The sequence below is a fragment of the Cetorhinus maximus genome, chromosome 14 (genome assembly GCF_964194155.1).
Source record: "Cetorhinus maximus chromosome 14, sCetMax3.hap1.1, whole genome shotgun sequence".
NCBI lineage: Eukaryota > Metazoa > Chordata > Chondrichthyes > Lamniformes > Cetorhinidae > Cetorhinus > Cetorhinus maximus.
Window position 1 is genome coordinate 57932466 of NC_135892.1, and position 12568 is coordinate 57945033.

The window sequence follows — 12568 nt, forward strand, 5'->3', positions numbered from 1 at the left end:
GCCAGCATGAAATCGCGGTTGGGGGCGCATTTCCCATCTGCTCCCAAGCCCACCAGTTGTGCGTGCCTGACAAGTGAAAAATTCAGGCCACAGCTGCAAAGAAACATTGATAGATTAAGTGAGTGGGCAAATCTGTGGCAGAGAGAGATCAACGTGCGAAGTGTGAGTTTAGAATAGTTCTTAAATAGGGAGCAGTCAGGAACTGTGAAGGAACAGAGAGAAAGTAGGGGTCCAAATACAGAAATCAATAAAACAATTACAAAAAGAAATTAAAAAGGCTAATGAAAGGTTATCTCAAGGGGGCTGGAATACACAAGGGCGAAGTTGCACAACAGTTGGATAAAGCTCTAGTTCAATCCTTTTAGCATTCATTTATGCACACCAAACCTCAGGCAGGATATGGGGGGAGTGCAGCGTGGATTCACCAGAATGATAAGGGGCTAAAAAGATTAAATTACGAGGAAAGGTTGCATAGACTAGGATTTGTATTCCCTTGAATATAGAAGATTAGGGGTGATCTAATTGATGAAAGAATTTGAGGGGGTAGATGGAAACTATTTCTCTGGTATGAGTTCAGAGAGAGGGGGCATAACATTAAAATTGTAGCTAAGCTGTTCAGGGGTGATGTCAGGAGGCATTTCTTCTTTGCCCTTTGTGTGGAAATCTGGAACTCTCTTTCACCAAAAAGAGACCAGGTCAATTGAAAATGTCAAAACTGAGATTGATGGATTTTTGCTAGGCATCAGTGCTAAGGGTTATGGAATCACGGCCAGTAGATGGAGTTAACATTAACATTTACATGATCTAACTGAATTGCAGAAAAGCATAACCTACTCCTATTCCAATGTTCAGAATCCTACTTTCATTGCCTGAGTTGAAAGGTCATACACTCATTACCTGATGATAGATTCTGAACAACGCCAGCAGCAGCTGTGTGAAAAACAATGTCAGTCCCATCATTGAGATAATGAAGATTGTTGCGGCAGTCAAAGCCTCTGTAGCCAAAAACATGTTCTAAGACAATCTCCTGAAAGCAAAAGATGAATTTGATATCAAAAGCACGACCAATTGGAGCAGACTTCATATACTTCTGTGTGTGAAGATTGTAGATGAAGAATTTGAGGTTGCAGTAGCCACAAAAATTGAGACCCGAACAGTGTTTACTTAACTTGATTGAGGTTTTTGATGAGGGGGTTGATGAGGGTGATATGGTTGATGTGTGTTCATTGCATATTGATTGTGTTTAATTGTATGCAGGTGATGGGCAGAAACTAGGAATTCAACTGAACCCATATAAATAGACATAAACCAAAATTGTAGTTGTTGAGAGATGAGGTATACGCTTGTAATGTGTAACTCTTCAAATAAATATGAATAAAAGTTATCGGTCTCTACGAGGATTGTAGAGTGTTGAGTGTTGAGGTCAATCGAGGCACTGCTGTTCTGGCTAAGATCAGCTGGATCATCACAGACCAGGAATCAAAACCTTTAACCTTTCTGATCCATATAGACCAGTTACACACTGCTAGAAATTTTCAACTTTCTGTCTGGGCATAAAATTGTAGTTGTGGATCAGACACCTATTACAGGTACTGAGCAATTTGATTTCAGTGGAAATGAAAATCAGGCTGATTCTATAACCAGTAGCTGACCTGTAATGGCAATTTTATGTCCAGGTGAAAAGTTGAAAATCTCCCTCACTGACTTAAAAATTTGAGTCATTGGGGAGCCTTTTTTCATATTTTAAAGCTTTTTCGCTACTATCCAGCAACAGTTGTATTCTTTTGCCTATGCTCCAAGTAGTTGGTTAATTATATTTCACTGATGAACAGAAAGCAAAATACTGCAGCGGCTGGAAATTTGAAACAAGAACAGAAAGTATGGAAATTCTCCGAAGGTGGAGAGAACAGACAAGATATTTTGAGTATGGATCCTTCCTCAGAACTGGGTTCTAAATGGCCATACAATCATAGGATGGTTACATCACAGAAGGAGGCCATTTGACCTCTGGTGTCCATGCCAGATTGCTGTAAAAACAACTCAACAAGTCCTACTGCCTTGTCTTTTCCCCTTAGTCCTGCAGATGTTTTCTCTTAAGATAACAATCGAATTCCCTTTTGAAAGCCATGACTGAATCTGCCTCCACCACACTCTGAAGCAGTGCATTCCAAATCCTAAACACTGATTGAGTGATTTTCCTCATGGCGCCTCTGGCTCTTTTGCCAATTGCCTTAAATCACCACTTCTGATAAAACATCTTCTCTGTCCTTTCCACAGATGCTGTCTGACCAGTTAAGTGTTTACAGGGTTTTCTGTTTGTGTTTCCTTGATGTCAGTTTAGAAAATTGCATTTTGTAGAATTGATTTCTGTCACAAAGTACTACTGGAGTGTTTGTCAAAAATTGATGAATAATGGGAAAGAATGCTTGTGAGTATTATGTGATCCAAATACTTGATTTGACTTTTTACAAAATAAAAAATAAGTCAAGCATAAATTTCTTTCATGCTTAAGAAAAAATATTTTATTGCTGGCATTGAGATTCACAAGCAGGATTTTCTTAACTTCCAAATTATTGCTTTGTTTGATTATGGGAAAGGTCTTAAAAGCAGTTAGTAGGCAGTGTGACTTCAAACCAGCCAAGGGCAGCTCCAGAGCTGCTTGACCCCAGAAAACCCCACCATAGCCAGGAAACTTGCATCCAGCACCTTATGGTGCATGCTGGGAAACCAGGTGAATGATTTAAACCAACTCCACCCAAACCCTACTTGTCTTGTTCATCCTTCAAGGCGAAGATGACCATGTTCATTATCTCCGGTGTTTGGTAGGGTGGTAGAGCCAACGGGTGCGTAGGTGACTGCTAAGGCCAATCTGCATCTGTAAGGGCTTGATGCAAATAGAACAAGGCTGTGTAGACAATTGCCGGCTTGAGATTTCCCCTACTTGCATTTTCTTTCTGCTTCTGATGTATGCTTGCTTCCAAAGGAGGCTGCACCATTTTTTAATTGGTTGCAGCAGATGCAGCAATCCTGGACGAGGTTCTCCCATGACTCACAGTCAATATCAAAATTCCTATGTGAAGCCTTCAGAGTGTCCTTTTGGTTCTTTTTTTGACCACCATGAGTGAGAGCACACCCCAGACTCAAGTTCTCCATAGAGGATTTGCTTTGGTAAGCAAGTGTCAGACATTCTGGCTACATGACCAACCCAACTCAGTTGTGACTGTCTCAACATGGTGTGGATGCTTGGCATGCCAACTCTGGTGAACATCTCAGTGTCTGGTATTTTGTCTTGCCATCTGATCTTCAGAAGTTTTTGAAGGCAACTCAAATGAAAATGGTTGAGTTTCTTGGCATGACATTGGCACACAGCCCAAGTCGTGCCTGCACAGAGCAGAGTGGGTAGAACTATTGCTCAATGAATTTTCAGTTTGGTAGGCAGACTTACTACTCTTCATTCCCAGGCTGATTTTTGAAGACTGCCGAAGGCTACACTTGCTTTGACAATTCTTGCATGTGTCTCACCATCAACATAGACAGCTCGAGACAGTGTGCTGCTGAGATAAGTGAACTTATCCACTGCCAACAGATTTTGATCACAGACTGAAACCTTGAGCTCGAGATAGGACTCAGGATAGGATTTTCCTGGAGCAGGCTGGTACATTACTTAAGTTTCCTTTGTGTTAATCGTAAGGCTGAAGTTGTCAAATGCATTGGAGAACAAGTCCTTGCTACATTGCATGTCCAGCTCTGAATCAGCTGCTTGTGCACACTCATCAGCAAACAGGAAATTGTGAAGTTTGTCCTTGGAGAACTTGGTCTTTGCCTGGAGTCGTCTCAGACTAAGTAGCTTCCCATTCATGCGATATCTGATTTCAATGCCAGGATCACCATCATGGAAGACATTGGAGAGCATGCAGAGAAAAACACACTGAAGAGTGTTGGTGCTAGCATGCAGCCATGTTTAACTCCATTAGTAACTGGGAATGGGTCAGAAGACTCATCATCATCCAGGACACTGTGACGAATTCTTCAGGGCAACTGAATTTACTGAATTTCTCCGTTACTTCCAAAGACCCTCACGGCTGACTGTGTCAAAGGCCTTGATCAGGTCAATAAACGTGGTGTATTCTAACACCTGTTGTAGCCTCATGGCAGATCAGCAACTGAAACATTTTGCTCTTCTATTTTTACAAGAGGAATACTACTTGACTTTCAACGTCTAACCTTGTATGTGGAGGCAGCCCTAGAAATATTTCATGCACTGGGTGCTGGAGATGGGCATGAGAGAGGAGTTCCAACAGCTCAAGGTTGTGATAATCTTCTACTGTTATTCTTTCTCATTTTATTCTCTAATTCAGTTATTGGCTGTAAAGTTGATGCCTTTTACCACACCACTCCTTCTCCAGAAAACTGCTCACAACACACTTGTCTTCTCTTTCTCTAGATATGCTGAAAAATGCAGATCTAGGCCCCAATACCTCTGGACACACAAATACTTAAATAATATCAAGCATTTTTTGGGGCTATAAGCAGTAAGAGAGGAGATTGAGACATCAGGGGTAAAAACAGTGAGAAGAAGGGTGAGCAAGAGACTTCAGGACCAGAAAAAGTGAGAGAGGAGAGAGACATCGGGGCCAGGAGCGACGATAGAGATGACACTTCGGGGTCAGAAACAGCAATAGAGTAGAGCAAGGCTTCAGAATGAGAAACAGTGAGAGAAGAGAGCGAGACCTTGAGGCCAGAAACAGTGAGAGAGGAGAGCCACATTCCAGGCTATAAACAATGAGAGAGGAGAGAGAGATGTCAGAGTTATAAACATTGAGAAAGGAGGGCAAACTCCAGGGCCAAAAACAATCAGAGAGGATATTGAGACTTCGGGGCCAGAGACAGCAAGAGAGGAGAGCGAGACTTCAGGGCCAGAAGCTGCAAGAGAGCAGAGTGAGACTTCGGGGCCTCAAATAGTGAGAGAGGAGAGCGATACTTTGGGGCCAGAAACAGCGAGAGAGGATGTTGAGACTTCAGGGCCAGAAACAGCGAGAGAGAAGAGAGGAAAAAGGAGAGCGAGACTTCAGGGCCAGAAACAACTAGACAGCAGAGGGAGGCTTCAGAGCCTCAAATAGTGAGAAAGGAGAGCGATACTTTGGGGCCAGAAACAGCGAGAGAGGAGAGAGCAAAGCAAGACTTTAGGGCCAGAAACAATGAGGCAGCAGAGCGAGACTTCGGAGCCACAAACAGCGAGAGAAGAGAGTGATACTTCGGGGCCAGAAACAACAAGAGAGAGGAGACCAAGACTTCGGAGCCAGAAAGAGCAAGAGAGGGTATAGTGACTTTGGGACCAGAAACGAGAGGCAAGAGAGAAGAGTGACACTTTGGAGCCAGAAAAAGCAAGAGACAAGAGTGAGACTTCGGGGCCAGAATCAGCAAGACAGGAGAGAGGAGAGTGAAACTTTGGGGTCAGAAACAGCAGGAGGTGAGAGTGAGACTTTGGGGCCAGAAACAGGGAGAGAGGAGAAAAAGACTTCTGGGCTGGAAATAGCAGGAGATGAGAGCGAACTTTGTGGCTAGAAACACAGAGAGATGAGACATTCGAGGGGGAAAGGCTTCTTCACCCAGAGGGTGGTGGGTATTTGAAATTCGCTGCCTGGTTTGGTGGTGGAGGCAGAAACCCTCAACTCATTTAAAAGGCACCTGGATCTGCAACTAAAGTGCTGTAAACTGCAAGGCTACGGACCAGGGATTAGAACCAGCAGCTAGTTTTTTATAGTTTCCTTTTTGGCTGGCACAGACATGATGAGCTGAATGGCTTCTTCGGGGCCAGAAACAGGGAGAGAGGACAGTGAGACTGCAGGGCCAGAAACAGCAAGATAGGAGATCAAGACTTCAGGTCTAGAAATATTGAGAGAGGAGAGCAAGACTCCGGGGCTAGCCTGTCACCAGGAGCCAGTCAGAGCCTACATTCGTAAAGAAAAATCCAGGTGTTACATCACAGGTAAGCAGTTAGGCCATTGGCCCTAAATCAGGGAATTTCATTTGGGGTAAGTAGAATGTTTCATGAAATAATAATATAAGCAGATGCAATACTAGAGGCATTAATTGAAATTTATTAAAGTAAATAATTAATTAATTAGTTAATTAAAACACAATAAAAATGGCTGGGCAGGTGATGTTGCAGCTGCAGTATATGGGAGCTGGTGGATACCAGTGTGAAACAAACTAAACATGTTGCAGTAAGTTTCTGCAGCTCGAGGATCTTTGGCTCAGAGTCAATGATCTTGAGGCAGAGCTACAGGGAAGGGAAAAGTTACCTTCAACACTTCATTCCAGAAGGCAGTCACACCTTTTAGGCTAGGCTCATCTTATTTAGTCCATAGTCAGGAACAGGAGGGTGTGACTGTGAGTGAGACGGGTATGGGGATCGAGAGGGTGGAAGCAGAGGAGCATCAACCTTTGCAATTGTCTAACAGGCTCGAGGTTCTTATAATTTGTATGAATGAGATCGGGGGCTGCAGGGTGAAAGAACAAACTGACCACGGCACCGTATTACCGGAAGCCATTCAAGTGGGGGGAGTTAATAGGAATGTAGTGGTAGTAGGAACAGTATAGTCAGGGGGCCAAACTCTTGCTGAGAGCAAAAGTCCAGAAGGCTGTGTTGCTTTCCCAGTGCCAGGGTTCGGGACATCTGCTTGGGGCTGGAGAGGAACTTGCAGAGGGAGGAGGAAGATCCACTTGTCATGATCCACATAGATATCAACTAGATAGAAAGGACTAGGATGGAGGTTCTGCATAGAGGGTATTCGCACCCAGGGGCTAAACTGCCAGAGCCACAAGCAAACTGGCATAGGTAAATAAGGTTCGGGAGTTGAATGCGTGGCTCAAAGATTGGTGTGGGAGAAATGGGTTTTGATTCATGGGTCACTGGTACTAGAACTCAGGAGTGAGGGAGCTGTACTATTGGGATGTCTTCACCTGAATGGAGATAGTGGATGCATTGGCTACAATATTCCAAAATTCCCTGGATTCTGGAAAGGTTCCAGTGGATCAGAAAAATGCTATTATAACGCCCTTATTCAAAAAGGAGGGGAGGCACAAAGTAGAAAACTATAGACCAGTTAGTTTAACGTCTGTTGTTGGGAAATTGTTGGAATCCATTATTAAGGAAGTAGTAATGGGGCATTTGGAAAGTCAAAATGCAATCCATCAGAGTCAGCATAGTTTTATGAAGAGTAAATTGTGTTTGACTAATTTGCTAGAGTTCTTTGAATATGTGACAAGCAAAGTGGATAATGGGGATCCTGTAGATGTGGTATATCTGGACTTCCAGAAGGCCTTTGATAAGGTGCGACACAAAAGATTAATACACAAAATAAGATCACATGGAGTTAGGGGTAATATATTAGCTTGGATAGAGGATTGGCTAACCAACAGGAAGCAGAGAGTTGAGATGGCAAGCAGTAACTAGTGGGATGCCACAGGGCCCCAACTATTTACGATTTATATTAATGACTTGGATTCATGGATAGAAGGTACTATAGCTAAATTTGCAGATGACACCAAAATAGGTGGGAAAGTAAGTTGCAATGAAGAAATAAGAAATTTACAAATGGATATGGACAGTTTAGGTGAATGGGCCAAAATTTGGCAGATGGAGTTTAACGTGGATAAGTATGAGGTTATCCATTTTGGTCGGAAGAATAAAAAGGCGACATTATTTAAATGGAGAGAAACTTCAGAATGCTCCGGTGCAGAGGGATCTGGGTGTCCTCATGCATGAATTGCTGAAAGCTAGTGTGCAGGTACAGCAGGTAAAAAGGAAGGCAAATGGAATTTTGGCATTTATTGCTAAACGAATAGAGTATAAAGATAGGGAAGTGTTGTTGCAACTGTACAAGGCTTTGGTGAGACCGCACCTAGAGTACTGTGCACAGTTTTGGTCTCCTTACATGAGGAAGGATGTAGTTGCATTGGAGGCAGTTCAGAGGAGGTTCACTAGATTGATTCCAGAGATGCAGGGCTTGTCTTATGAGGCGAGATTGAGCAGTTTAGGCCTATACTCGCTAGAGTTTAGAAGGATGAGGGGAGATCTAATTGAGGTATATTAGATGCTAAAGGGGATAGACAAAGTAGACGTGGAGTGGATGTTTCCCCTTGTGGGGCATTCTAGAACAAGAGGCCATAGTTTTAGGCTAAGGGGTGTTAGATTTAAATCAGAGATGAGGAGGAATTACTTTTCTCAAAGGGTCGTGAATCTGTGGAATTCACTACCTCAGAGTGCAGTGGGTGCCAGGACGCTGAATAAATTTAAGGAGGCGATAGACAGATTTTAAATTAGTAACGGGTTGAAAGGTTATGAAGAGAGGGCAGGAAATTGGAGTTGAGGCTGAAATGAGATCAGCCATGATGGTATTGAATGGCGGGGCAGGTTCGAGGGGCTGAATTGCCTAGTCCTGCTCCTAGTTCTTGTGTTCTGGCAAGTTAGAAAACTAGGGCAGTAGAGAGGGCTTTAAACTAAATAGTGGGGGCTGAGGATCATGTGAGGGAAGTTGTGGTAAATTAAGTTGAAAGGGCAAGGCAAGAGAACAAGATAGCAATAAGAGGAATGATCATCAGAGTGTGGCAGGAAGGGATAGAGCATGCAAACTTGTGACAGTGTGACAGTGGATAAGGCTAGAATTTACAAAAGTAGTAAAAAGACAGAATTAAAGGCTCTGTACCTGAATGCCTATAGCATTTTTAACAAAATAGATGAATTGTCAGCTCAAATAGAAATAAATATGCATGCTGTTATGGCAATTACAGAGATGTGGCTGCAAGGTGATCAATGCTGGGACATGAATATTTAAGGGTATTTGACAATTCAGAAGGGCAGGAAGCTAGGAAAGAGTGGTGGCAATGCTCTGTTAATTAAGGATGACATTAGTACAATAGTGAGAAATGAGTTTAGCTAACAGGAAGCAGAGAATAGGGATAAATGGGGCATTTTTGGGTTAGCAAGCTGTAACTAGTGGAATACCATAGGAATCAGTCTGGGACCTCAAGTATTTAAATCTATAGCAATGACTTTGATGAAGGGACCTAATGTATGGTTGCTAAATTTGCTGATAACACAAAGATAGATAGGAAAGTAAGTCGTGAGGAGGACATTGACAGTCTACAAAGGGATATGCATAGGTTAAGAAAGCGGACATAAATTTGGCAGATGGAGTATTATGTGGGAAAATGTGAACTTGTCCACTTTGGCAGGAAGAATAGAAAAGCAGTGTATTATTTAAGTGGAGAGAGATTGCAGAACTCGGTGGTACAGAGAGATCTGGGTGTCCTGGTACATGAATCACAAGAATTTAGTATGCAGGTACAGCAAGTGATTAGGAAGACAAATGGAATGTTGTCGTTTATTGCCAGTGGAATGGAATATAAAAGTAGGGAAGATTTGCTACAGTTGTACTGGGTGTTGGTGAGACCATATCTGGAGCACAATGTACAGTTTTGTTCTCCTAGCTTAAGAAAGCATATAATTGAATTAGAAGCAGTTCAGAAAAGTTCACTTGACTGATTCCTAGGATGAAGGGGTTATCTTATGAGGAAAGGTTGGGCCTATACCCATTAGCGTTTAGAAGAATGAGAGATGATCTTATTGAAACACATAAGATCCTGAAGGACTTGACAGAGCGGATGTTGAGAAGATTTCTCACCCTATGAGAGAGACTAGAACTAGGAACACAGTTTAAAAATAAGGGGTGGCCATTTAAGATGGAGATGAAGAGAATTTTTTTCTCTCAGAGGGTCATTAGTCTGTAAAATCCTCTTACCCAGAGAGCAGTGGAGGCAGGGTCATTGACTATTTTTAAAGCTGAGTTAGACAGATTCTTGATTGACAAGGGAGTCAAAGGCTAAAGGGAGTAGACAGGAAAGTAGATTTGAGGCCACAATCAGATCAGCCATGATCTTATCAAATGGCGGAGCAGGCTCAAGGGGCCGGCCTATTCCCACTCCTAATTCATACGTTCGTATGTATGTTTTATCCTTTTTAAGCATGTTTGGATGCTTTCATCAAGAGGGATTTACAAATGTAGCCAGAGGGGAGTGTACTGGGTGATACCACAAAAAAGTGAGCAACAACAGCTGAGATGAAATCAATAACACCCTGTTTATGCCTGAAATTCAGTTGTTAACAATCTATAAATGTAATGTTCAAAATGAATTTTTAAAAGAGTCACTTCTGACTGACCCACCTCTAGCCTTCAAAAGGAAATAGTGTAAAAGTTTGATTAAAATCTTGATAAGCAATTTTTAGAATTTTGGGATGACAAGTTATTCTTCATAGGACACTTTTTGTCTATTTGTTGATCTGTCATAAATGGCTCTATCACTAGTGAATTTCAAGGCTTCAAAACTAATGCAATGGTGTTTGATATCTGATCAGCAGTTGATTAAGGTGATTAGCTGCATTAAAAGCTTTTTAAAGAGCAGTGCCAGGGATTTTGTTACCTCCACTAGTTTCTTCTTCTTGGTAATATTGTTCTTTTGTAGTTTCTCTGGTTGAGGAGCAGCTCTGCTGACAGGTGGTCTGCAATTAAATTAATAGAAAATTTAACTGAGTAACTGCCTGATAAATGTACAGTGTGTTTACTAATAAATGGAGATCAAGATTTTGAAAAGGTCTATGTAAAAACTGACAATTTTCTAATCAAGTAGTCATAAAACCCTTTCAACACAAACATGCAAGGCAGATTAGCAATTTGTCACAGTTAATGTTGCTAGAGTTGTACAGGAAAACAGGAGTCAGAAAGTTAAAAAAAATCCATATAGTTGGACCTCTGCCTCTTGTTAAGTTGACCCAAAATGTTCTCACACTAAAGGCTGAATTTAATCCAGACGATGGGGGTCTAACCGACCAGTAGGAGAGCTGACAAGAGCCCCAAGTCGCCTTCCATGGGGAAGACCTGCCATATCGTGCCAGTCAGGCACTTATGTAGCCAGCAACGGGCCTTTCTTGGGATCAGGGACCTCTGAGTGGAAATCCCACCCTCCGGGAGCTGCTGGCCAAAGAGAGCCCGGCAGATCTTCACTGCCGTCAATGTCACCATGGGAGGTGTGGTAACTTCTAGCAATTCACCCATCAGAGGCCCAGGAGCAGCAAAGGAACCATGTCACAGGTCAGTGGGGCAGGATGGGGTTTCTGGGGAGGGGTTGCTGCCTAGGAGGTTGCAGAGGAAGACAAAAGAAATGTCAGGGGGGGTTGGCTTTCAGTGTCCCCCCCCGCTTCCTGATGCCGAGTCCCTCGATCAGGCGCTGAGTGCCTGACAGTGAGTGATTGCTGTCCATGAGCCTTCCTGCCCTAGACTTAATCAAGGCAGAGGCAGGAAGGTCCTCAAACTGCACTCTCCGTCCGATTAAATGCCCCCCGTCTCCAAACTCGCCTCAGGGGAGGATATTAAATTCTGCCTAAGGTGTGCAAAAGCTTTACTTTATTTAAATGCATTTTAAATGGGTTGCAGTACGATTTTCCATCTTCTCAAAAAGGAATCATTCTGTATACTTCATTTTCCCACCTGCAATGGGTCCAAAGGAAGCTCCCATGTGCAGTGGAGCTCTTAAAGAAGCAAAGACTAATTTACCAGATTTTTAATTTTCAGTTTTACACTATATTTTTAGTGGCTTCCCCCATTGTGTGGTGTGGGTGTGGGTCATGATTTGTGATCTGCCTGTTCTGGTTCTGTTGGAGGTGAGCATGCAAGTTTGATTCAGCCACCTCATTATCATGAATGTAGTGTAAGACCAAGGCGGAGTCCACACTGTTGCCTCTCTGCTCAGCAGAGAACTGAACAGCATTGTGCTGATAACATACGGTTCAGCCAGTCTTCAGTTCTTAAAGGCAGCCTGTCGCTCTTAAAGAGAAGCTGCACTGAATAATATTGCTGCAATTTAAAACATGGAAAATGGAACGACAGGGCAGAGAAAGGCTCCAGAGTGACTGATGCAGTGTTGGACCAGGAATCAAAAATCTTTTCTGAGATTTTCTCAAGGGCTACTTTTTGATCTTCAGAGCTCCTTTCTCGTTCTCACTAACTCCTTTATTTAGTGATGCAGTCACACAGTAATATTACCTTCTGCACATGTGTTGACATATGGGGTATCTGACTCACATAGAAGCAGAATTAGCAGAATTCATCAATATCCTCAATAATCATCCCCCTCCATTAAACTTAAAGCCACAACACACAAGGAAAGCATCAATTTTCCAGACACCACAGTATTTAAATTGGCACAAGAAAACAACAGGCATAAGTTAGCAACAAAAATTTTTTTCAAAATGACTGACACACTTCTACACACAAAAAACCATCACCCGAATTGATATTGATCCAGCATCAATTGCTGTTTGTAGAGGAGAGTTCTAAGCTTCCACCATCCTTTGTGTGTAGAACTGTTTCCTAAAGTCACTCATGAAAGATCTTGTTCTAATTTTTAGATTATGCTCCTTGGTCCTAGACTCCCTTAAATTAATTGCTTTACTCATCACATTTCCTTCATTACAACAGTGACTACACTTCCAAAGGATTTAATTGAC

At 42.5% G+C, this 12568-nt stretch overlaps 1 protein-coding gene across 1 annotated transcript in view; it reads right to left on the reverse strand.

Annotated features, from left to right (window-relative positions):
• LOC144689682 (echinoderm microtubule-associated protein-like 6) overlaps nt 1-12568 on the reverse strand; it is a 693547-nt gene that overhangs the window by 80603 nt on the left and 600376 nt on the right. Inside the window, exons 28-29 of the mRNA XM_078556972.1 lie at nt 10486-10564; nt 898-1027 (exon numbers count right to left, since the gene is read on the reverse strand). Of these exons, the coding sequence (XP_078413098.1) occupies nt 898-1027; nt 10486-10564 (209 nt within the window). The remainder of the gene's footprint in view (nt 1-897; nt 1028-10485; nt 10565-12568) is intronic.